Source organism: Nothobranchius furzeri, chromosome 9 (genome assembly GCF_043380555.1).
Source record: "Nothobranchius furzeri strain GRZ-AD chromosome 9, NfurGRZ-RIMD1, whole genome shotgun sequence".
In the NCBI taxonomy this organism is placed as follows: Eukaryota; Metazoa; Chordata; class Actinopteri; order Cyprinodontiformes; family Nothobranchiidae; genus Nothobranchius; species Nothobranchius furzeri.
The window spans coordinates 65,177,110-65,203,772 of NC_091749.1; the positions used below are offsets into that span (position 1 = coordinate 65,177,110).

Consider the following 26,663-nt stretch of genomic DNA (forward strand, 5'->3'; position numbering starts at 1 on the left):
GATCAGATTTAGGCTTCCTGCTCTTAATGAATAACCTGCTCCCTCTTGGCACTATTTTAGAAGGTGTGGTATCTCCTTTAATTGTTCAAAGCTTAGACGTCTTCCAGTTCTTTGAGAAGAAGCCTCAGGAGAGGGTCTTTGGAGGCTCCACTGAGACCACCATGTAGATGTTTGTGTCCTTGCCCAGTCCATCAGTCTAACTGGGACAGCCCTATGGATCAGAATGGATGCTGGACTAAAGTTACACAAATGCAGTTTTCAACCTGAGGCAGCTAGCTGAAATACATCCTGTTCTATCACAGCAGCCCTCTGAAACAGTAATCTTGGTCTTTGTAATCCACTCAACTGGATTACTGTAACACACTTTTACTGGAGTCAGTGAATCATGCATCTCTGCTCCAGAGGGGACAACATTCTGCTGTACATCTCTTAACTGGTTTGATTACATTTCTCCTCTTGTAGCCTACTTGCATAGGCTGCAGAGGTATTTGAGAATGAATTTAATAATATTTTATTTGCTTTTAAAGCATTAAACAGCATTGGCCACCCTAGCTGTTGGAGTTGCACCCCTCACCCTCCTGGTCCTTGGTCTGGTATCTCCAGATCTGTGGAAGGACTTTCCCTCTGACATCAGGCAGGTCTTTTCCCTGTCCGAGTTTAAATCCGTTCTTATAACTCATCCCTGTTCCCAGCCTTTGACACCATCTGAGAGATTAAGATTATTTGAGACATCTGAGATCATTTTTAATCTTTGACTTGATTTAAAAATCATTTTGTCTTTGTTGATTTTATGATGGCAAATTGTTTTTGTGTAGAGCTGTATTTTTTTAAATGTTTTGATCTTGTTATAGGTTTTATTTTCTGGTTATATTTGTCTTGTAGTCTTGTAGGTTTGCACAGGAAATTGGCTCCCTGGTTTAATTCTCATTTACGAACTTTAAAACAAAACTCTAGAAAATTGGAGAGAACACGGCGCTCTACACACCAGGAGGAATCCTATTTATCCTGGAAAAATAGTCGTGTGCTTTATAAAAATAAGCTTCGACAAGCTGCTTATTTTTCATCGCTAATTGAGGAGAATGAGAATAATCCTAAATTTCTTTTCATTACAGTTGCCAAACTTACACAGAATCATAGCTCTGAACCATCTATTCCCTTAACCCTCAGCAGCAACAACTTTATGGGATTTTTCACAAGTTAAATTAATTCTATTAAAACAAAATCATTAGCATCCTGCCTAATGCGATTTCTTCTTCCTCAGTAAGTGAGGCAGCATCAGAGGTAGCTGTAGAACCTCATCTGTGTTTGAACAGTTTTGATCCAGTTGAGCTTTCAGAGTTATCAAAAATATTAGCTTCATCTAACCTTCAACTTGCATTTTAGAGCCAGTCCCAACCATATTATTTAAAGATGCATTTCCTTTGGTTACTGCTCCAATTCTAGATATAATCAATCTATCCTTAGTAAATGGATACGTACCACAGGATTTTAAGGTTGCTTAAGAAGCCTTCTCTGGATCCAGATGACTCAATGAATTATAGACCAATATCTAACCTTCCATTTTTATCCAAAGTCCTTGAGAAATTAGTGGCCATCCAAGTATGTGAGCATTTAAACACTAATGATCTGTTTGAGGAATTTCAGTCTGGTTTTAGAGAGTATCACAGCACTGAAACTGCATTACAAATTATATTCTCATGGCCTCAGATAAGAATCTTGTGTCTGTTCTAGTATTGTTAGATCTCAGTGCTGCCTTTGACACAGTTGATCACAATGTTCTTTTAGAAAGACTTGAACATGTTGTAGGGATCAAAGGAACAGCACTAGGCTGGTTTAAATCCTACCTGTCTGACAGATTTCATTTTGTAAACATACATGACAAATCGTCTTCATACTCCAGGGTTACCTGTGGAGTTCCACAGGGGTCAGTGCTTGGGCAAATTCTTTTTACTATATATATGCTCCCAATTGGTAAAATCATTAGACAGCATGGGATAAACTTCCACTGTTATGCTGACGATACTCTGTTGAATTTATCCATTAACCCTGATGAACCTACTCAGTTAGTTAAATTACAGACTTGTCTTGAAAACATAAAAAAATTGGATGACTCTAAACTTTCTGCTTTTAAATCAATAAAAGAAAAGATTTCTCATCTTTGGACCTGAAATTCTGAAAAGGAAATTGCTTAGTCAATTACCTGACCTGAATGGCATTAAATTAGTCTCCAAGAACAAAGTAAGGAACCTTGGTGTTATCTTTGACCAGGACATGTCATTCAAATCCCAGGTTAAACAGGTTTGTAGGCTTTCCTTTTTGCACCTTCATAATATTGCTAAGATTAGAAGCATCCTTTCCAGGAGTGATGCTGAAAAACTAGTTCATGCATTTATTACATCAAGACTGGATTACTGTATTCATTACTCTCAGGAAGTCCACAGAATGTAGTTAAAAGTCTTCAGCTTGTCCAAAATGCTGCAGCTAGAGTTCTGATGAGAATTAAAAAGAGAGATCATATCTCTCCTGTCTTAGCTTCCCTACATTGGCTACCTGTTAAATTCAGAATAGATTTTAAGATCCTTCTTCTCACATATAAAGCTCTTAATAATCAAGCTCCATCATACATCAGTGATCTGATTGTTCCATATGTTCCTAACCGAGCACTTTGCTCTCAGTCTGCAGGTCTACTGGTGGTTCCCAGAATATTTTAAAATACAATGGGAGGCAGATCTTTTAGCTATCAGGCTCCTCTCTTGTGGAACCAGCTCCCAGCTTTAGTGCATGAGGCAGACACCTTGTCTACTTTTAAGAATAGGCTTAAAACATTTTTATTTGATAGGGCCTATGGTTAAAATCTGATGTTAGCCTAGATCTGGACAAGTGGGGGAGTACAGGGAGGTGGAGTGTACAGTCTGTAAAGACGACTCTCCCTTGCCCTGCCTCCAACATGCCTCCATCTAAAAGGCTAGGTTATCCAGAGTAATCTCTGTAGTTATGCTGCTATAGGCTTAGACTGCTGGAGGACATACTGACCACTTTTCACACTCTACTACTTTCCTCAACAATTTGCTCTTTAACTGTATTATTTTCTGTAATTTCAGCTATTAACTTTATTTCTTCTCTAAGTGTTTTTCTCTCCCGAAGAAGCTACAGTGATGTTCTGCTGAGCTGTGGTGGCCTCATGGAGGGGGCCATCAGCTTGAACACTGTTGCTAACCACTAAAACATTCTCCCTCTCCTGATAATAACACTTTACTTTCTTTGACATTGAATGTGCTACTACTAGTTTACCCGTTTAATTATAGATTCACTAGGATAAATACAATAAAGTTTATCCCTCACTAAATAGAATATTTACTTAGAAATCACATTGTAACCATAGAAACATTACTTGGTACATATGTTGTGTGTGTGTGTGTGTGTGTGTGTGTGTGTGCATGCGTGCGTGCGTGCCTGCCTGCCTGCCTGCCTGCCTGCTCTGTCTTCTCGATCCCCAGTGAGTCATGGAGGATGGCTGCTTATACTGAGCCAGAATCCTCTGGAGGTTTCTTCCTGTTAAAAGGGAGTTTTCCTCTCCACTGTCGTTGTATGCTTGCTCAGTATGAGGATTGCTGTAAAGGCACTGACACTAGTCAGTGACTTGATGCAATTTGCTGTGTTCCTTATATAGGAAACTTTTTTCTGATTGGCTTAATGAACTGACCTGTATTGGAATGTTTATTATGTGATGTGCCTTGAGACGACTCTTGTCGTGATTTGGTGCTATATAAATAAACTTTAATTGAATTTAATTGAATTGGGTTTAGAGTTGTTTATAAATAAAGCTATTTTGGCATCTTAAATCAGTTTGTAAAATAACATTGACTCAATGAAAAGCTGTCCATTTGTGCTGTTGTAACATCTGAAAATGGATATTTAACAAGTTTAAAAGTGTCTAAATGGGAGTAAATCTGGTGTCAAGCTACTGGTTCCTCTCCAGCAGCGGTGCTGTAAAACCAGTCAGCAGAAACACTCGCCTCAGACTTAGAGACCTGGCAGATCGCCTTGCTCTGTTCCATAGTAGCCAGCATATTGTGAGGATGTGGTTACCGTGGGAACCTGTCAACTCTCATGACCAGCGGGATTCTGTGGATAAACTGACATCTGACAGGTTTTTCTGACAGGTGAACGTGTGAGAGTTTTCATCCAAACACCACTTCTACTCCATTGATAGTGAGAGTAAAAAAAAAACACATAAAAACATAAAAGAATTTCTCTGTGACGTTGTGAAGAAGTTTGTGTTCTGGTGCCTGAATGAGTTCACATCCATGCTACATTAGCAGAACATTTCCATTAGCATTAATTTTTCAGAGCTCAGCTGAGCATCAATCTTTCATCAGCTCGCGCAGCTTGGTTCTCACATGCATCTGTGCTCAGATCAAGTTCAAATCAATGTGCTTAAATAAGCGTTTGTCCTCATCGATATGTGATTTACACAGCTGTGAAAAGTATGTACACCCTCGCAGACTTCGTCTCTCAAATCCTTCTGATGTCAAAGATAACCTGAGAAAAAATACTAGTTTTTCAAAAAGACATCTCACCAAACTGTCCTGGTCAGACATTCATCTTCAGGATGTTCAGTTACGGAGCAGAATTTATATTTGTTACAGCAGAGCAGCCGTAGACCATCACACTACCACCACCGTGCCTGACTGCTGCTATGGCGTTGTTAGTTTGACTCCAGGTGGAACGGGTCGCCCACCTTTCAGAAAGTTCTGCTTTTGTCTCATCAGTCTTCAGATTGTTTACCCACAAACATTTGGGATCATCAGGAGGTTTTTTGGGGTCAGAGGAGGTTTTGGTCCTGGGAGTCCCTCAGGAGGCCATTTTTGCTTCTTCCTAATTGCTGAGTCGTGACCTCTGACCTTAACCAAGTGAAGCCTGTAGTTCTGGGTTCTTATAGCTGCTTTTGGACTGTAGGAAGCTTTTGCAGTTCCTGTATCATTGTTCAGGAACCAGGTCTGATGAGAACTGGAAACAGTTTTAGCTTCTACTCTGAGCCATCAGAACTCATTTGACATTGGTGTTTGATGAACTCATAAGCTACGCCCCTTGCCAGATTTCTGCTTCTTAGGGCTCTGCTATTCATTAAAAAAAACTGCAGTTTCTGGTATTACAGCACAACAGCAAAATGGACAAAACCTGTGACAAATGGACTGATGAGGAAGTAAAAGCTATTCTGGCTATCCTTTTGACCCAAGAGGTTCAGAGAGGGTTCGATAGCTCGCAGTGTGAAAATCTTTTTAACGATAACTAGAGAACGCAAATCAATTCAGGGGGGGAAATCCAAGGCATTTTGCTGTTGAGTGTGGCGCTTAATTAACACGTCACTGTCGCTGGCGGTTTTGTCACATCGGTCTCTATCAAGGTCTCCTGACGCCTTTGCAAATGGAATCTGAAAAGGTTCCTCCATAAAGACCTAAAATCTAAGAGGATAGCTGTAAAAACGTTGTTCGTAGAACGTCTCTCTCCGAGGTGGCTTATGTTGTTGAATTCCTTCAGTAACGGTCATGATGTGTTGATTTTGAGATCTTTTAGCCTGCTCGTGTTGCCAGACAGGTTCTTGTTGAGGTGATTTCTTTATTCTGCAAGTCTGATGGGGAACAGGTCTGGGCGTTGCAGATGGAGCTAAGCTCAGCTTTTTTTTTACCCTGGTTAATCACAGCTAATTCACCATTTAACAAGGAGGACCAGGTTGGTTTTAGATTTTTGTTCCCTTGATAAATAAAATCAACCTTTGAGAACAATATTTGGTTTTTCTCTGAATATTTTTGTTGGGTATCTGCCACAGTGTTAGGGCTTTTTGTTTTTATATTCCTGACACCAACATCTGACAGAAAACAGATGGGTGGATTTTATTCACATTTGGAGTGTTTATAGAGACAGTAGAGACCCACACGGTAGCACACACAGATGGAAAAGTAAGTTTTGCATAATATGTCCCCTTAATTTAACTCTAAATAGAAACCAGACATTTCTATAAAAAGTAATGACTCTCATGCTGCTGAAACGTAACACTTTTGAGTCCATCTCTGCCGGCAGCTCAATCAAAATGGTTTAATTGTTGGTTAAACCTTCTGCTCAGTTTCTGATGTTTAAATGTGAGTTTTGAAACAGAAAGTGCGAACAGTAACACCAAAGCTGTAGAAAAACTAGAAATATTTTACAGAGAAGCTTGTTTTGAGAAGATTCAAAATTTAATCTGCATTAGGGTGCAAAAGCATAACATGCATGAATAACCAGTGCATACATGTGTTTTCTGTCTATGCATGTGTGCCTGCAGTGGAGGTAGATGGAGTAGAGTACTTGCCCTCTTATATAACTCACAACTTTGGCCATGCAGATGCATCTGCCTCCTGTGCCCTCAGGTGTGTGTGTGTGTGTGTGTGTGTGTGTGTGTGTGTGTGTGTGTGTGTGTGTGTGTGTGTGTGTGTGTGTGTGTGTGTGTGTGTGTGTGTGTGTGTGTGTGTGTGCGTGTGTGCGTGTGTGCGTGCGCGTGTGTGTGTGTGTGTGTGTGTGTGTAACCTCTGAGGACTGCAGCGCAGCACTCGGCTGTCATTGTGCAGTGAACTAGCACCGGCAGCCTCAGTAGGAGGCCTTTCTCCTCAAACTGGATCTCTAAATAAACATCCAGAACTTCCTGTCTGAGCCTCGGAGTTCTGAAGATACTGGTTCTTGTGTTAAGACCAGCACATGTTCCCAGGAAAAAAAAGACCTTCTGCTCAATATGTACTTTGATAAAGTGATGTCTGGGGCATTTAGGCCACTCCCACATCTCACTGCTGACTGACTGGTGTTATTCCTGACTTTGTGTTACGAGGATGTAGACCGGTAAATGTTGTGATTTTAAGCTTAATATATTACCTTTAGTTATGAGCAATAAGCTGCGATACTCTATATAAATATAGAATATCAACCTGCTTGGTCTTTGGATGTTTACTCAGAAGATTCTAGGGTTCTTTTTCTTTTTCAGTGATCAAACACACTTCGTCTCAATTCAGACAGAGTCAGGTTTATAACAGATAAGAAATTTATTTTCTAAACAAATAAAACAGGACAAGTTAACCAAGGCTACTATGATGGATGAGTCTAAGGGGATGTGATGTGATGTATGGTGATTGAATGGTGTGTGTTTATCAGAACCTTGTATGTAGAAGAAAATGAGTTCTGGGTGAAAAGAATTTGGTCTGCATTAAACTATGAAGTTGGTTCTCATCAAAACGGCATCCGACGCAATCTGGCTGTGTTCTACGTACCCCTGAGGGGACTCCCTTTCGGATCCGAGATGTTGGAGGGGTCGGGTGACCCCAAGGTACCGAAGTTGTAGAAAAGACCGCAGTACGAGCAGGTCGGTCCAGAGTCGTCTCCCGGATCACAACAGATAGATGAAATCGTTTGTGTCTAGAACAGCTGTTTCTGAATAGGAACCGTTTTACTGTGTCAGCTGTAGGCAGCTTTTAGCTTGTCGAAAGCTTTGGGTTAAAGAGTGTCCGCTACGGATGGCCTGTCCGTAGTTTTCTCTAGAACTGCACGCTGAATCTCACAGGATGCTGGAAGCTGGAAGTTGAAGTGCTGAATCACTGTAAGTGATTCTGTTTTAATATTCTCATATTATGATTTACTTGGCCATTCGGGACGTGCCATGTTGAGGGCTGTACACAAGCCAACCTCAGAGCGTCACACCTCTTTCAGATACAGGATGTTCTGGTTTGTGGAACAGAAAGCAATGTGTCAGGATATTAGCCTAACCTTGTCATCGTCACGTGTCTGAGTGTGTGAGCTGTCAGAAAATAGTGATTCACTTGTTAAACCAACATTACTGATCACACCAAAATGTTTCATTTCAACCACAGTGATTTAAGCACAGATTAATTAACCCTATTAATTTAAGCACAGATTAATCAAAACATTATTGATCATTTCATATAACATTTGTTCATTCATTTCACGATCGATTATCTCATATGAGCTGAAAATAGTCACTTTATTCAGAGGCATGAGAAATCCTGCCGAGTTATCAGAAGAAGGCTTTGTTTGGGAACGCAGGCTGACATCGTGTTCCTCTTGAAACGACAACAAGGTTTGCAGAACCTTGTTGCTTGTTGGAAGGTAGAATGTGAAATCCACCTCAGAAAATGGAATTTGTCTTCCGGTGACCGGTGGCATGTAGGTCAGTTTTTAGGTGAAAACTGAGCATTGCTGGACATTACAAGGAGTAAGATGTTGTCTGATGTGTTTATTTAAATAACTTCCATTATATAAATAGCTGGGGGTCAGTGGTTAAATTTAATTCTAACTCAGTTTTAATGAGAATTTCATTTGTTTTGTCAGTAAAGAGGAATCATTTTTACCAGAAGGTTGTTTTGACTCAGATCCAGGGATTAAATGGGAATGTCGTCATTGATGGGCTCATATGCTACCTGCACCCTTCAGATATGACATCACATCATCTGCAAATGTGCACAGTCAGAGAAAAGCCAAGCTAGCTTTGTTTTTTTCTGTATGACATCTGCTGCATCCTGGTGAGAAGGTGTTTGATCAGTTAGCAGAGTAAACATCTGAATGGAAACATAGGAAATGTCATTTAGAGATCAACTTCTTTCTATTTGGAGGTCATTTTACATCCTAAACATCATAAGTAGTCTTCTAAACACGGGGACAAAATAAATTTGCATGAAAATAAAGTTTGGAATCTTTATTTATGTTTTATTTTTGCATATTTGTTTGATCTATGACTCTGCATGAGGTGTGTTTTGGTGCTGCTGATGGATTACAGGCTGGCTCATCCTTGACCTACTAACGCCTGCTGGAAGCTGATTTTCTGTGTGTGCAGCGGGATCAGAAGCCAAATGTTTGTTGGCTTATTAAGCTAATCTTATTAGGTACATTTTGGGCAACTTTTACATAAATCAGTCTTCTGGTTTATAAACTACGAGTGTGTTAAATTTGGAATCATCGCAGATTGGTGCAGGCTTATGCAGGTAACAGGTATGCTTGTCGCCTGTTTCTCCGCCTGTCTGAGAGTTTATGACGTGACAGTATCAAGCTGTAATTCTGACCCAGAGACATTTTTGTGCTGCTGATGTTGATCAGCGATGGCTTTGCAGCTCTGCTGCTTCTGAACAGTCTTCTTTCCTGTTTTTGTTATAATTTATTAATTTATTATAATATAATTGCTTCAATTAAACAAACATCAACAGTTAATAAAAGCATCCTTCCTCTGCGGCTGCACTGATACAGCTGCCTGTGTTCATTCACCGTATGGAAGACATAATCAGCAGATGATGGTGATGTCAGAGCAGACATGACTAATCAACCAACTGATTCATTATTCTGCTGAGATGATGCATTCCGTATCTGTGTGCTGCACTTTGGTATTAAAATGCCTTTGTCTTGTTTTACAAGTAAAATGTTCTTTATCTGTTTTGATATCTCAGGAACAATCTCAAATTCTTCTGTTTCTGTTTTGAAGGAGTTTTGAGAATCTCAGTTTCAAACCTGAGACCTATGTGAAAGTTGTTCCTGGAATTCATTCTCTTGCTGAATCTTCTGTCCCTCGTTAACTTTATAGAAACTGTGCTAAAACCTGATGTTTCTAGTTGAGTTTTTTTTCTCTGGGCTCTGATTAACAGAACCATTGTACATTTTTCAGGATTTGATCAAAACATCTTTCAGTGAAGTTTTAACTCCATGCACACTAAAGTTCAATGCATCACTAGATTTATGAACAATATTCCTTCTTTCTAGGCTCATTGAATGGGTGGGATTATAAAAGACAGGGGTTTAGTTGTTTCTATTGGTGATCACAAATCAAAGCTGATCAGCATGACATGCGGTGTCCCTCAAGGTTCAGTTCTTGGACCACTGTTCTTCACTCTCTACATGCTCCCCCTGGGTCAGGCCATATACAATAACATTACCTATAATAGTTATGCAGATGACACCCAGATCTACCTAGCTTTATCATTTAGTGATTGTGGTCCCCTAGACTCACTCCGTCAGTGTTTGGAGCAAGTTAAAGAGCAAGTCAACCCCTACCAGAGTCTAACTCCACTTCCACTTCATGTTTGAAAAAAGCAACAAATGCTGTTGCCTGGCAGACCGAGAAGGCGGAGCTGCTAACAAATACACACAGGCTCACGACAGCATTGTGAGATCATAATGTACCAGTTTACATCATAGCATACCTCTTAGCCAATAGCGGTGGCAGATTTAAATTCAAATACAGTGCAGAGTTTTTACCTGACAGCGGCACAACACTGACAGTTTTAGGCAGAATATTTAAATTTTAACTAAGATGCACTGAATTGCCCAATTATTGACGACACGTGTCTGCAGCACGAATAGACACTTGTTTATTTAGTTTATCACAAAAAAAAAGTTTATTTGGGGGTGACTTGCTCTTTAAGGATTGGATGCAGTCAAACTTTCTTCAGTTTAACAAAGACAAGACTGAAGTTATTCTTGGAAAGTAAGAAGGATAGAATGGAGGTCATTACTCAGCTTGGCTCCAGAGGAATAAAGACAAAGACCCAGGTTAGAAATCTTGGTGTCATAATTGAATGGTCTTTTGACTGGTCTTCCCAAAAAAGCTGTGATGCAACATCAGCTTATTCAGAATGCTGCTGCTAGAGTCTTAACAAGGACCAAGAGAAGTGAGCACATCACTCTTGTTCTTAAATCTCTACACTGGTTACCAGTAAACAACTAAACCGATTTCAAAGTGCTACTGCCAGTTTATAAATCACTCAATGGCATGGGACCAAAATACATGTTAGATTTCCTTCCTGTGTAAATGCCCAGCAGGGCTCTGAGATCCTCAGCAAGCAGTCAGCTGATAAAATTGCGGGTCAGAACCAAACAGGGTGAAGCTGCTTTTAGCTACTATGCTGCACAGATGGAATTAGCTTCCTTATGAACTCAAATGTGCTCCAACTCTAGAAACGTTTGAATCAAAATTGATAACTTTCACTTATTCATCGGCCTGTGAACGATTGTTTCTTATGCCTCACCTTCTGCACTGTAACTGCTCACCCTTTAACTTTGCCTTTTTATCTTTTTTCTTACATCTAATTTTAATTGTGTGTTTTTAACTTGGATTTTATAATCTGCTGTTTTATGTTGTCACGTTGATTTGTTTGTTATATGTTTTTGCTGGTCTTGCAACTGGAAAGCGCATTGAATTTCTTCTGTGTATGAAATCCATCCATGCTCTATACCGGCTTATCCACTCAGGGTCGCGGGGGGCTGGTGCCTATCACCAGCATTCTTCAGGCAAACAGGCAGGGTACACCCTGGATTGGTTGCCAATCCATTGCAGGGTAACACGGAGACACACAGGACAAACAACCATGCATGCACACAATCGTATCTAAAGACAATTTAGAGAGACCAGTCAACCTAACAGTCATGTTTTTGGACTGTGGGAGGAAGCCGGAGTACCCGGAGAGAACCCACGCATGCACAGGGAGAACATGCAAGACCCCAGGCCTGTGCAGCCTCGGTGTATGTAATGTTCTATACAAATAAAGCTGCCTTGCCTATACTTAATGTCATCTATATGATAAATGTTCTCTGTCAGGATTGATCAGGACAGGATTTAACTGAACTTATTCCAGTTTAACGGTGAGTTTTATGTCCACGTGACTGAAAATATTTTCAGCTTTATAGAAAAAGTTCCTGTGTGCATTTTTCTAAACCTTTTTTAACCCTCAGATGGTGAGGTGTGTCTCTAACATTTAGTTTTAGAGTGGATGAAAACCCAGAGGAGACGTGATTGTTTAAATGAAAAGCTGTGAAATCAGCAGGCTGGTGCAGCTTTAGGCTCACAGACAGAATGTGTTGACAGTTGATTTATTCCTGCTCTTGAATCATTTTGGTGTGTTTTCACACCGATTCACCTGCTCTGGATCACAGCTGGATTACAGACTTTATGGGCAACATGAACATTTTTTGCCCGAACAGGAAAACTGAAATGTGCCTCCAACCAGCTGGATGTTTCTACTAAAGAAATCAATTAGTTGTGATCATCAGATCCTTTACGTTTCCATTCATCTATTCTCAGAGGGATTCCTGTGTGTGTGTGTGTGTGTGTGTGTGTGTGTGTGTGTGTGTGTGTGTGTGTGTGTGTGTGTGTGTGTGTGTGTGTGTGTGTGTGTGTGTGTGTGTGTTGTGTGTGTGTGTGTGTGTGTGTGTGTGTTATGTACACACACATTTACACTTCTGACATGATTACTGTGACTAAACAATTACACTTCAGCACCCCCTCTCACCCTCTGAATACACAAACGAAAACCAGATGGAAAAATATTGAACTCGATACCGGTATATTAAAAAATGACCAACATTGGCCGATACCGATATTGATGTTAATAAATTGTGCATCCCTAGCCCTACCACCGTGCTGACAGCTGGGATCTCCAAGTGTTCGACCAAATCTGCTCATGTGCATTATGGCACGATGACCTTTGGTCATGGTTTCAGAACCTTTGCGGCTTGTTCAGACTTAAATGGCCTGATCTGAGCAGCCATGTTGTTTTAGAAAGAAGAAAGTCTTTGCTGCTTGTACCTTTAACCTGTAACTAACTTACATCTGTAGTGTCTGCTTTTGTCATTTTTTTGACCTTTGAAATGTTTTTCACCTTCTCTCAGTAGAATATTTGACTCCAAATGACCTTTGACCCTCCCAAGATGGATGCGCAGGAGCAGTCACCTTTCTGAAGTTTTTTACTGATGTATTTTCTCTTTATGGTTAACACACACTCGTATGCTCCAGAGCTGCAAACTCATCAAATTCCTGCCCCTTATAGAAAGGTTCAGCCTGATGATGAGCTGATAATCAGGTCACCTGATCTGCAGCTCCTCTGAAGTCTTGCTGAAGGTGTGCAGATGAATTCACAGACTGTACCTGCATGTAGTGGTTAACATCAGAGGGTCAAAATGAGCTCAGGTCTGCTCCACTTCATCATCACCACCAGTTCCCTTCAGCTGTTTACTCACTTTTATCTCAGCAGAAATCATGGATGTCTCCCATAAGCTGCTTTGTGTACACAAACCTCCCAGATCAACACACACAGCACATGATATTCAGTCTTAAAATAACTCAGAGCAAAAGTGCTGTTTCCTATAAATAATGTATTTTTAGGAGCAGCGCTCGGAGCCCGCGGCGCGTTCAGCTGCTTTTATTTTAAAACATCTGCTGTAAAAACCCACTGAAGCCAGTCTTACCTCCTCACATTAACCCCCCGTTAACTGAAGGAATGGTACAGGACTCCCCCCCCCCCCCCAACCCAAAGCACTGATGGCATCCTTGGCTTCTCTCCCACCTCCAGTGGTATCGCAGGGCAACTGTCGCCTAGCAACCAGGGGGATGTTGGGTCGTAGTGTGTACACAGAGATAAGCTGCTTCTGAGAAGAAAGTCGGGAGAAGTAGAGTCTGAGATGGAGTTCAGGGCTGAGGGAGGACATGGGGGCACTCAGTGGGGGCTGGGGGGGGGCTGGTGAAAGAGACCTGTGTGTTAGAGGAGGGAGCACCAGCTCAGGAACAAGGTAGTTGATCCTGGAGAGGACTTGGATGTTCCTCCAGAGGACTTCCTGTTGTTGTTTGGTCGATGAAACAAACAAAAACAGTCAGAAGCTGCTGTTGGTGCCTGCAGAGAAGGTAGCTCCAGGAACGAGGCAAATGTTCTAAATATTATACAATTTGGACCAGAAATATTTGAACACCCTGCACTTTTACAAGTTCTCACTTAGGAGCGGAAAAGTCTGAAATTCACATTGTAGGTGCATTCCCACTGTGAGAGACGGCATTTAAAATATTTTCAGTAAATCAGATTGTATGTGTCCATAGACTACTATGGAATGTATTTGAAGCAGTGACGTTCAGTGTGTGTGTGTGTGTGTGTGTGTGTGTGTGTGTGTGTGTGTGTGTGTGTGTGTGTGTGTGTGTGTGTGTGTGTGTGTGTGTGTGTGTGTGTGTGTGTGTGTGTGTGTGTGTGTGTGTGTGTGTGTGTGTGTGTGTGTGCCATATTTGCGTTTAACGATCCCCTTCACACTCGACTTGCTGACTACAAACACATCGATGTTGCTGATTGACTTGATGAAACTGATAACAGACATATTGATCCGACTCTCAGGGGAATGTTTGGACCGCGGCGCTCCGTATGGATGCATCAATGAGTCCTGTTGTCATTTTTAATCTAATTTATTTATTACAAAAATAACCTCCATCAGTTTTTCACATTTTAAACAAACGTGGCTCTATAACAATACATTTACAAAAACCATTTCACATAATGATGTAAGTTTTTACAGAAGTTCCATATTTTTCATTCAGTTTTTTCCAGGTTTGTTAATTTTCTTGTGTTATTTAAAAAATTTTAGGATCAATTTAATGAAAAATAAAAAAGAAAAAATGTCTTTTTAAATTTGGGTTATATTTGGTTGTAGTTGTCACCTTTTTCACACCCTCCAAGTTTGCAGGAATGTAGCTTGTTTAGCAGATTCGGTAAAGCAGCTGTAGAATCAGCAGGAAGTTCTTCATATTTCCTGTGTAATAACGCTGACAGTGAAAGATGTTGATAATCTCGGCTGCACACACGCAGACTAGTGGTTAGCTCATTAATCGTGAAGGATATAAACTTTGTTTCTTTAAATGTAGGCTCTTCAGGAAGCAATCTACAGTGGATACGAAGCTTGGCTGAAATGTTTTAATAATGGCTAAATGTCACATGACACTTTATTTTTCAGCTTCCTTCATATCAAATGTGATTTCTGTATAAAACAAAGCAAACGACTGAAGATGAAATCAGGACAAAGCAGCTCCTCCTCCGTTGCCGCTGAGTGAGAATAAAGAGATTATATGAAGGAAAATATATTTTAATTTCAACAGAAGACATAAAATCAAAAAGCCCTGAAGCTAACGCTACTTTCTGTTGCCCTGCTATTATTGTTCCCGTCTTCTCCGAGTCGTCTCTGCTATAAATCCACGAGAAAAGATTCACAAGTGTGCATCTAAATTCACGTAAGTGTGTGTAAGTCTGTGTGTGGCCATCCTTCCAGCAGAGTTACATAATCCAGTAAAAAGACAGAAGATTATATAAGGCTGCATCTACAAGAGGACTGATGTTTTTCGGCCTGATGAAGAGTGCACAAGGTCAAGCCGCATCAGAGCGTCTCCTGATTATTTAAATATTTACCATCATGATGCCAGTTTATTCCAGCGACCCCCTCCAGTTCAGCTCCTCCTCTGACCCCTCGTCTTCCTCATCTGGAAGAAAAAAAGGCGTGGCCGAGATGAAGAGCGGTGGTGGAGCAGGGCTCAGATTCAATTAGAACAGTCTTAACAAGATCAAAGAGTATCTCAGAGCCGTGCATGCGCATGTTCAGAAGCAGAAAGTGTGCATGTCGATTCATTCGGCTAGGAAACGGGTAAGAGTGTGAGGTTGAGCTGCAGTTTTACACAAGCTGGATGTGAACACACACACACACACACACACACTTGGGTTCTGACTTATTCTGGTGGTCTATGAATCCTAATGTGTGGTCAGCAGCTGCTGCTCATCATCATTAAAGCTACGATGGTGAAGATTAGCAAAAGAAAGCTCACGCTTATTAGCATTTCTATGGAGCTTTTTAATGGAAGCTTCTAGCAGCTTGATTGAAGTCGTCTTATGGCTGAAGGTCTTTGTCTTTTGCAAGAAAAATCTCATTTTAAATGATGAAACTACAGGTCAAACAGAGGAGGTAGAGATGCTAACACAGCAGTTAACGTTCATCCTGGAGAGGAGAGACACTTGTTACAGGGTATCCACGGGTCCTTAAAAAGTCTTAAATTTGCTTTTCCAAATTTAAGGCCTTAAGAATCCTTAAAAATGACAAATAATCCTTAAATACAGTTTCCAAAGGTCTTAAAACACCAAAAACCCAATAAACAAAATTCTTTTATTACTATAAAATTTTCTTGAATTTCTAGTTAGTGTTCAGCATTTTTTGTGTATGATGTTGGCGTAAGCGGAACCGTACACATTCAGCTGGTTGTGAAAGGGGGCTATTTTTAGATGAGCACATTAGCTAGTGGGAGCTTGCACCATGGGGAAGTGCAAGTTTAATGGTAACTGGATGGCTAATCCCACGTTCGCGACGTGGTTAGCACCGGTTCCAGGCAATAGCTGGAAATTATAGCTTAAATTTAATTTAAAAAATTGCTTAAATTTGGTCAAAGTGGCCTTAAAAAGGGTCTTAAAAAGTCTTAAATTTGGCTCCCTTAAACCTGCAGATACCCTGTTGTTAGCATTGCTAGCTTATCTGTGCATGTCACACTGGCTGAGACCTCCTGTTCTAAAGGTGAGGTTTGATTTCATCATCAGGTGGATTTGTGGTTCAGGCGTGTGACGTGGCCCTAGACAGTCCAGGCTGAAAGCACCACTTTGGTTCTGTGAGAGGGCACTTCCTGTTAAAAAGGGAATGAGGGGGATTTATCCTTCTGTTGAATCTCCGGCCTGTTTCCTGTAGCTCTTGGTTTTTGCCAGAATCAGATTTATTGTCACGTTTAAACAAATGACTTGAATGAGAGCTGTAGCTGTAGGGTCTATAATAAGATATACGGAAGCACACAGTGTGGACATTCATGGAAGGGGCAAAAACAAACGGGTGTTAGGAGCTCATGTGGGAGGTTTCCAGGTCGTGTTGACCCAGATACGCGAGACATGTCAGAACGTTTTATAAACTGTTTGATTCATGTAGCCGTAATGTAGTCTCCTTTGGTTCTGAGCCATAAAACTTGCACTTAATGGCCTGTTTTTATACAGTGCCTTCTAGGGTTCTACAACCCCCCAAGGTGCTTTACAACACAAACAGTCATTTACCCATGCAGGCAAACATTCACACACAATTGGTTTGAATTTAAGGTAATAAAACTCATGGAGTCATGAAGGTTAACGTTCTTCAGGGGTTCTGACAGGACAGCATAAGTTTCATCCATGATGGGAATCTCCCATTCCACCACATCCCAAAGGTTCTGGAATAGGCTGAGATCTGTCTCTGTGGAGGCTGTTGGAGTTCAGAACTTATGATCATGTTATAGAAACCAGTTAGGGATGATCTGAACTTTGTGACATGGTGCATGACCCTGCTGGAAGTGGCTTCAGAAAATGGGTCCATGTTGTCATAAAGGGACGGACATGGTCAGCACCAACACTCAGGAAGGCTGTGGTGTTTAAACCAAGCTCAGGTGGTACTGAGGGCTCCAAAGTACGGCGCGGTATGGGGGCCAAAACTAAGACTACTGCCCAGCAGCAGGAGGCTATATAAATTCCGAAGCAAACTACTGATCTGATGAATGATAAGCTGGCGCCGGTAACTGAGAGGCTGGTGCTGCTTACTGAGGAATAGCACCTTTACCGGTGTTACTACTAGATACGCTAGGGACTAGCAGCCCTCGGCTGGTCATTGACTGGTTCAAACACTCCCTTTGCTGTCTTTTAGCTTGGATAGGCTAGCGTTAGCCTGGACGGGCTGGTGTTAGCATTGGAGAGGCTTGCCATTAGCGTGCCTAGGCTGGCCACTAGCTGGATTTCCTACCTCCTCGACAGACCATTAGCATGGATAGGCTGGCGTAAGCATCGGAGAGGCTAGCCATTAGCATGTCTCAGAGAGTCACTAGTCAGCTAGTGGCCAGCCTAGGCACGCTAATGGCTAGCCTCTCCGATGCTAACGCCAGCCTATCCATGCTAATAGTCCGTCAAGGGGGTAGGAAATCCAGCTAGTGGCCAGCCTAGGCACGCTAATGGCTAGCCTCTCCAATGCTAACACCAGCCCGTATAGGCTAAAGCTAACCTATCCAAGCTAATAGACAGCAGAGGGAGTGTTTGAACCAGTCAATGACCAGCCGAGGGCTGCTAGTCCCTAGCGTATCTAGTAGTAATGCCGGTAAAGGTGCTTTTTCTCAGTAAGCAGCACCAGCCTCTCAGTTACCGGCGCCAGCTTATCATTAATCAGGTCGGTAGTTTGCTTCAGCATTTATATAGAGCTCCGGGAGTTGACGTCACTTTTCCCGGCATGCAACAGTTCAAATCGAAACGGCGCCATATTGGCACGCAGAAGCCGGCAGCTGGACTATTTGTTATTGTCAGAAAACTCAATCAAACGGGAAATATGGTAGATTCCTGTTGTGCCCCAGGATTCTGAACAGACGCGGACGACATAAGGAATGAGCCATCTACTGGATTCCCCAAGATCCGGAGCGCCGCAAACGTTGGATCATTGTAATAAAACGCGCTAGTGACCGGGCTAAAATGAAACTGTGGGATCCCGAGAGTAAAGGTTTTCGCTTATGCAGCGACCGCTTCATATCAGGTACTTAAACCAACGTTTCCTCAACTGTGTATGGTATTTATTTTAAATGCTTTTACTATGATTCTTAGTGGGCTTCCTAAACTTATTTTGGCGTGGCTTTTTCTGTCTTATTACTCATAGCAACAAGTAAATGTCACGTAAAACGTTGCCTCGTGAGTTCTGAGTGCTGCCGTTTCCGTGTTTTATGATGACAGCAATTAACCGGCTAAGCTGTATTTAATTTATAAGCAATGGTTGATCAATTGTCAGATCACACATAAAAAGCACTTTGGATTGCTATTATCTGTCTCACCGAGACTACTTACGTGTAAATCTGTTATTTGTCCGTCCATCCATCCATTTTCATCCGCGTATCCGGAGTCGGGTTGCGGGGGCAGTAGCGTGACTTCCCTCTCCCCAGCCGCCGGAGCCAGCTCCTCCGGGTAAATCCCAAGGGGTTCCCCGGTCAGGTCCGGTGTTGTGCCGGTAAGAAGCCCGCTGCGACAGCTTCTGGCGTCGGAGCGGGCAGTAGAGTCGAGAGTCCCAGACCTTCTCCCCAGCTCCTCCGGCCGGGGGAATCCCAAGGGGTTTCCCCGGCCAGGTCCGGTGTTGTGCCGGAAAGAAGTCCGCTACGACAGCTTCTGGCATTTTTAAAAAGTATCCCAGGGGCACGGTAAGGGTCGGAGATGTTTAGTCTATTTAATTTCTGACTATATAAAACGATTTCTTCCGTTTTAAAGTGTGAAGTAAACTCCGACGAAGTAAAATCCAAGCGGATCCCGTTCATGTTCATGGTTACATCCGTGTTTGTTTACCTTTTTTGCATGCCAAAATGACGTCCACTAACTGAGAGTCACGTGGGTCCGGAGCTCTATAGCCTCCTGCTGCTGGGCAGTAGTCTTAATTTTGGCCCCCATACCGCGCCATACCAAAGTGGGTCTAGAGCACTACCACCAGCAGCCTCTAGCATTAATGCCAGGCAGGATGGATCCATGCTTCCATGTTGGTGACACCAAATTCTTACCAGACAGCTGAAATCCAGACACATCAGACCAGGAAAGTTTTCTCCAGTTTCTTCTGGTCCAGTTTTAGTGATCCTTTGGGAATTGTAGCTTCAGTTTCCTGTTCTCAGCTTACAAGAGAGACACCTGGTGTGGTCTTCTGCTGCTGGAGTCCATCTGGAGAAGCTGGTGTGCTTCTGCAGACCTTGTGAGGAATCACTTCTGATCTGAGCTGCTGCTGTCTTTCTAACATCTAAATCCTGCCTGGCCATTCTTTGTAGAGCCTATGGATGGTTCCGGGTTCAGATCTTTATCAGCCAGTATCTTACACAGCTTTGAGAGTCCTGGGGAATGTATGGTCCATTAATGCCCACTGTGTTTTTCTTGCAGGTAAACCAGGAAAATGTGGTGAAGGTGGGCCACAGGCAGGTGGTCAACATGATCCGCCAAGGTGGTAACCGACTCCTCATCAAGGTGGTGACGGTGAGCCGGAATCTGGACCCCGAGGACACGGCACGCAAAAAAGGTACAACAGAGTTTTGAGTTCAAGCATCCTGATGACTCGGAGAGCTTCAGAGGTTATGATGATGTTCAGGTGTGGAGCAGCCGCCGTGCATCAATGATGGGAGTTCTGGTGTTAAAACGCCGAGCATTCATGGATGGGACGTCAGAATAACATCCTTCTATTCATCAGTTAAACCACGAGGAGAAAACACGTCTACGTTCTAAAGCCAAAGTTTTACAGCTTCTATATTTTATTCAAATATGGAAAACGGAAAACTAGAAAATCAGTTAAAAACAACTTTTACGACTTTTGGAAGTTATGATTTTATCATTTTGCTTTTATTAAGTACATCTTTAAGATTTAATGAAACCTTCAGTCATACATAACACGATGAACATCTACAGCTGATTAACGTTTGGAATAAACCTGTTTCAAGATGGCCGCTACGGATAATTAGCATCAGCAAACACCGGAACCTCTCTGACTCTGGAGCCGGCCAGCAGAGAGTTGCTCTTCACACTAACTGACCTTCTGTCGGGTGTAACTTAACATTTTCTAAATTTGACCAAAACGAGTAAAACTCCATCCTCGTTCAAGGAAGTTCGGACCATCCGCCCCACCCGCTCCTCCCCAGCTGTTCTCAGACCAGCCTGGAGACGTGTGACTGTTATGGTGTTGAACTCAGATTAAAAATAAAATATGTTTCTGCTCCTCTGTCATTGTCCTCAGCTCCCCCACCCCCAAAGAGAGCCCCCACCACTGCACTTTCAATGCGCTCCAAGTCCATGACCTCGGAGCTGGAGGAACTCGGTAAGAGCATCTTGGTTTGTGTTTTAATTACAGAACCAGAAGGTCAGCGTCTAACAGCTTATCCTGTTTTTGTTCCTCCCCTTGTTCTTCATTGATTGGCTAATCCAACAAAGTGGATAAAGGTAAGCAGTTAAAGCTGCACGACCTTTAAGTCTGGCCGCTGCACCGTCACCTCTCGTCGGATGATTGAAGCTTTAATTTGACTTGATGAAAGCAGAAATCTGCTTCTGCTGCTCGTCGGCCATCATGCATGAAGGCGCTCTGCTCCCAGATGCTTCTGTTGGTGCTGCTAAACTCACAATATTAGTGTTTGAACGTCTGGTTGTGTGTGTGTGTGTGTGTGTGTGTGTGTGCGCGTGCGTGCGTGCGTGCGTGTGTGTGTGTGTGTGAGAGAGTCATCCTAACTCCTCCCAACAAACTGGGTTGTCAGCGATTGTGTGACGAGATTGGACGATGACTCGTGGATGCTGAGGGGGGAGGAATCTGATTTAGTTGGAACTTTGTTTGTTTTGTTCATTGACTGAAAGTTGTCAGTGTTCCAGCTTTGGTTCGAGTTTGTTTAAGGTGTGACTGGGTATAAAGAGGCGTTTGGATGAAGATGGAGAAGAACCATTTCGCCATCCGCTCTGGTTTTTCTTTTCACGTTCTGGCAACCGTTTAGTCTGAGAAATGTGCAGAAAAACCTTAAATCTAAAGCTCTGAGCATCAGGTTCTGAGTGTTTCTGCTCCTGGAGCCTCAGAAGGTTTTAACTCCTGACTACCTTGACCTGGTTATTAGCACAACAGTGCTAGTTTTATTAGCATTGCCATCCAGTTGCTCTGCTCTGGCCCAGGATACATTTGTATCCTTGCTGTTGTGTTTTAAATCCTCAGGATGTTCTGACTTTAGTCCCACGATTCACCTCTGATCCAAACAGCCGCGGTGTTGACATGTTGGTGAACTCAGCTCATCAGCAGCCAGGTGGATCGAGCACCTCAAGGATGATTCAAAATAAAAGCTTGTCTCTTGAGGATACATTGCCTGTCTGAGAGCTCCATGTCCTGCTTTTATTTTTTTTAATCATTTCCTGAACTTATTTTTGGAGCCGTTCTTTGGTCAGTCTCTACATAACGGCTCAATGACACTTGGTTTGAAAACATGTTGACCTTTGACCTCTTTATACCTGAGTTTTATCCCCCTTGAACGTGTTCCATGTTCCAGGTGTATGAGACCCTGAGACCTGTGGGAAGAACTCAGAACCTTCGGGAATGTTTTGCAACATTTAGGGAATGCCTAGAGGAACACTGCTTATTTGTCACTAGGAGTTGAAGCCCAGGGAAATTTTGGGTTAAATCTTTGTCCTTTCCCTTTGTTAAAGATCCAAATCTGTCCAGATCGCCCCTCAAGGCCCAAACTATAAGTCCTGTTGTTGTGTCCCGTCTGAACTCATACATCTGTTTTCCTGTACTCCAGTTTTCCCTGTAAGTGTCTCATGTGCTGTTTGGTATTGATGCTGACAACAGGTCATTTATTCTCATCTGTTTGTGACTCAGCTGACGGAACATCATGAGATCCGATCATCTCGTGTTTGGGAGGAAGGCAGGAAGTTCCACACGGTTTCAGAACCATTAAACCCAAAGTGCAGCTGATTTTATTTATTCTGTCATTGATGCATCAATAACATCGAGTATAAACTAGGTTTCTGTGTCTGAGTTTGAACGGATTCGTGCTTCATACAAAGTGAATCTAACATTTAGACGTGTTTTATTCTTCTAGAGAAGGATTGAGTTTGTTTTAATGAAGACTCAGATTTTTTTTCTCTTCACCTCTAAAGCCACATTAAGGAAAAAGAAAGGTGGTAAGTTGCTGCAGGCACGTCTGGTTTATGTCCCCCGCCTCCTCTGTTAGTTTCACCGTTTAACTTTTAGAAGTTTAGTTTGACTTTGCTCCGTTTTTCTTTTAACTGCATGATTAATTTGTCCTGTTAAACATCAACATGTTGCATGTTTTAATGTCGTCTCCAGCAGAGATGCTTTCTGGTCAAAATCACGATTTAAAGGCAATCCGATAAGTTTATTTGGTAATCCTTCCTTTTACAGTCCCTAATTACTAAGTAATTACATGGTAATTACATAATAATGTAAAGTGTATTATTGTGTAATCACAGTGTATAATTGTAATTAAGTGTAATTATTGTGTAAAGCAGTATTTACTGGGAATGATTAATAAAAATAAAAACTAGAATTGAACCTGAGTTACATGGTAATAACTGTTTAAGAACTCAGAAACAATAATAAACTTTGTTACTATGTAATTACCATGTAAATACTTAGTAATTATGGGACTGTAAAAGGAAGCATTACCATTTATTTATTACTTTGAATTATTTCTTGCCCGGGGGGCATATTTCAAACATTTCAAAGTTGTTTCTGTTGTTGATGGCTGCCTGAACAGCCTCAGTTCAGAGAAACACAGTTTGTCCTTTAGGACTGATTAGCTAACGGGTAGTCAGAGTTCAGCCAAGATCAAAATGTGATGCTGTTGCCTTAAAAAAACAATCAGTGCATCCAGTGGCTGGGTTCTGCAGGAAATTTTAAATATTTCTGCTGAAGTAACTCTGTGATGTAAGTCACCACAGAATTCCATTTAAATATTCACATAATTCTCTATAAATAACCACAGGTTTTCTTATGAATTACCACAGAATTCCTTGTAAATATTGCGTAACACGAAACTTCAGTGGTGCGTCTGCGCTTGGAACGGATTAAGTGACCTTGGGTGTTCTGAAAGGCGCTTTTAAATAAAATGTATTATTATTATTATTATTATTAAATCGACAGGAACGCTCTCTGGTCATGGCTGCACTCAATGACTAGTTGTTAGCTTATCAATCCTGAAAGATATAAATGCTATTTCTTGAAACTTAGGCTGTTCAGGAAGCAGTCTCCTGGGAATATGAGAATTATTTATAACTCTGACACAGAAACACTCTTCAGTGCAGCGGAAATATTACTTCATTGTACAAATTATAAATCGTATGATTGTTTTGCATGTTAACCACAGATCTGCTGCTCCTGCAAGTCAGTGTTGTTGTTTCATGTTTACCGGTTTTCTGTGTCATTGCAGGCTTTTGTGTGTGTGTGTGTGTGTGTGTGTGTGTGTGTGTGTGTGTGTCACTGTGTGTGGAGGAGGTTTTTCCAGGAAATGTTTCACTCACAGATCGGTTTCCAGGACAACCGTGCTGCATGTTGTGTGATGTTCTGCACCCTGAGTCCAACTGGGAGGCAGATCAGACAGAAAGAGAAAATGTGCATCTTTCTGCTGTTTCTGTGTTTGTGTTGCTGTTGTTGAAGTCATTGATGGTCCTTTCCTCTCCTCCTCTGTGTGTAGATGCGCAGAAGAAGAGGATTGTTTTCCAAGTCACTCTAAGTAATCACTCCGTTAATGCATGGAAGCTTTTCACATCCAGCGCACAGGTAGTCAGGGAGGTGTCCGACTGAGGAAGAGCAGCATGAAGGTCACGGTAAAAAAGGAACCACGCCCTCCTTCAGCATGAACTCATCTGGTCTTCATCAGGTCCTGAATCCACCTTCAGACTAACACCGCACATTACACCCTGACTTCACAGCCACCATGGTGGTGCAGCTGGAGGCAGAACACGATGGTATTCATGGGAGCTCATGATGGACTCTCAAAGATGCCCAAACCACCGTGCGGACAGCTGGGATCAGCTGATTGTGTTAATGTGTTGTTTAGTTTTATTTTTGACCTCTGACCTCAGAAAAGCTGCTAGGATGTTCACTCTGGAGGACACCAGTGAATTCTAAGTGACCGTTGACCCTTGCCAGATGAATGGACACCAGCAGCTACTTCTCTGTGGTCATTGCTGATGTCTTTTCTGCATGTGTTAACACACACTTGAATACTCCAGAGCTGATGGTGATCAGCAGCTCCTCTGAACGACCGATTCCAGAGGAATGATTCTTCCTCACAAATGTTGCTGAAGACCAGATGGTTTTTATCTAAACTCCTAGAGTTAAGAGGGTGTTGTTACTTTTTACCATGGCCATTTTCTCTCCTTAGACCTTCTTTAAGTGGACTTTGTGATGATCTCATCACAAACCAAAGGGAAGTCCATTTCTGATTATTTAGTCACCGACTCCTCTCCTTTGTTGCGAGCTAAAAAATAAATGACGACAGACTTGGCAGACGCCACTTTCATTGCTCGTTTCACATTTTTGAGGGAGCATCGCTGAGACCTGGATGATGCTTCTTAGCCGGCTGCTCAGATCAAAGCTTGCACGGCTTCCCAGGCTGGACACATTACCTCATCAAAGTCCTCATGCTCCCTTCCCCTCTGCTCTCAAGAGAATTATTTGTCAATGTCTGTTTTAGTTTCATCTGTGGACGCATAAGGGAGGGTTGCCGTGAATGAGTGGCTTGCATTTGACCCGCTGGGGCATTGCAAGAGCAGTCCTGCCCTCGTTTCTCACGCCGTTGCACCAAACGTTGGTTTGTTTTGCAGATAAGGTCGAGGAGATGACGCACGCCCAGAAGACCTCACCTGTGGACACGAAGATTGCCACTATCAAACCTCGCCCATCCAGTCGCTGCTTGGCCACCGATATGAATGTAAGGCAACGGCAACAAATGCAGTCAATTCTGAAAAATCACCAGCTACTTCTTGTCTTTTTCTTCACACCTGGTTTAAACTTAAAAGTCCAAGCAAAATGCTCCTCTGGTCAGTTATGTTTTAAATGATGATCCAGCCAAAATCTAATCCCAAGGAAACATAAAACTCGGAGAAAGAAAGAACAAACATCAAGTTTCTGAGGACCAGACAGATGTATGATGTTCTGGTACCAGTTTTGGAGCTCTAATGTGAAATTTGTGTTTCTTTAAACTCTCTGATTTTCAGTCTTTGTATCACGACCGCCAGGGAGTCGCAGTCGTCCCACCCACTGTGCCGGGACCCTACCTGGGCTTACCTGAGAAGGGCACGATAAGGAAGCAGAAGTCAATCGGTACTGTGTGTGTGTGTGTGTGTGTGTGTGTGTGTGTGTGTGTGTGTGTGTGTGTGTGTGTGGATATTAACTGCATATTCTGCAGCTTCTGGTAAAGCTCAGAGGACTCAGATTGGCTTTATTAAAGCTAATTATAGTTAAATGAAAATGATCCGTTCAGTACCGGGTACTGGTGGTCGTTAAGGATCCGCAGAGGAACATCATCAGCATCACAACAGCAAAAACACCTCCACAGCGGAATGATCTGATAGGATTTGAATTTAATATGTTTAATTTCTATTTAAATAACTTTGCAGATGGAGGGGATGATTTTAATAACAGCCAGTTAAATTATCCCCCGTGGCATCTCAATAATAATCGTTATCTCATTAGTCCTTACAGGTATTAAAGCTGTAAATGACAACATGAAATAAAAGATAATCGAACCAATGACTGCTTAAAGGGTCAGGGTTTCCTCCTATGGGGTGCCATTTGTAAAGTGAAACTGTCATAACGTAAGAGCAATATTTTGGGTTATTTAGCCAATCATAAGAGAAAAAAAATAAAGTTCATCATTCAAAGTCATATTTTCACCATGTTATTCATACATTTATGAAAGTTAAAGGTCCCGAATAAATATTTAGTTGGCAAGCTAAATATTTAATTTAGAGTTAAATATTTATTTTATAAACTAAATGTTTAGGTCAGACCAAAATATTTAGCTTGTAAAATAAATACTTATTTACTTACCAAATATTAACTAAATATTTAATTTGGAGCTAAATATTTAATTTACAAACTAAATAGTTAGATCCAAATTAAATATTCATTTTTCTAAATAAATATTTAGATCCCAACTAAATATTTATTTAGGGGTTATATCTAAATTTTGAATTAGCAAATTAAATGTTTAACATCAAAATAATTATTTAGCTGGGATCAAAATATTTAATTCGAAAAAATGTATATTGAATTTCGAGCTAAATATTTAA

At 41.7% G+C, this 26,663-nt stretch overlaps 1 protein-coding gene across 3 annotated transcripts in view; it reads left to right on the forward strand.

Annotated features, from left to right (window-relative positions):
* The window catches only part of LOC107381573 (SH3 and multiple ankyrin repeat domains protein 2), a 269,418-nt gene that overhangs the window by 224,123 nt on the left and 18,632 nt on the right, over positions 1 to 26,663 (forward strand). For all 3 annotated transcript variants that reach the window (XM_070555052.1, XM_070555054.1, XM_070555053.1), the window contains 4 exons: positions 19,764 to 19,899; positions 20,608 to 20,688; positions 25,194 to 25,300; positions 25,587 to 25,692. In XM_070555052.1, the coding sequence (XP_070411153.1) occupies positions 19,764 to 19,899; positions 20,608 to 20,688; positions 25,194 to 25,300; positions 25,587 to 25,692 (430 nt within the window). The remainder of the gene's footprint in view (positions 1 to 19,763; positions 19,900 to 20,607; positions 20,689 to 25,193; positions 25,301 to 25,586; positions 25,693 to 26,663) is intronic.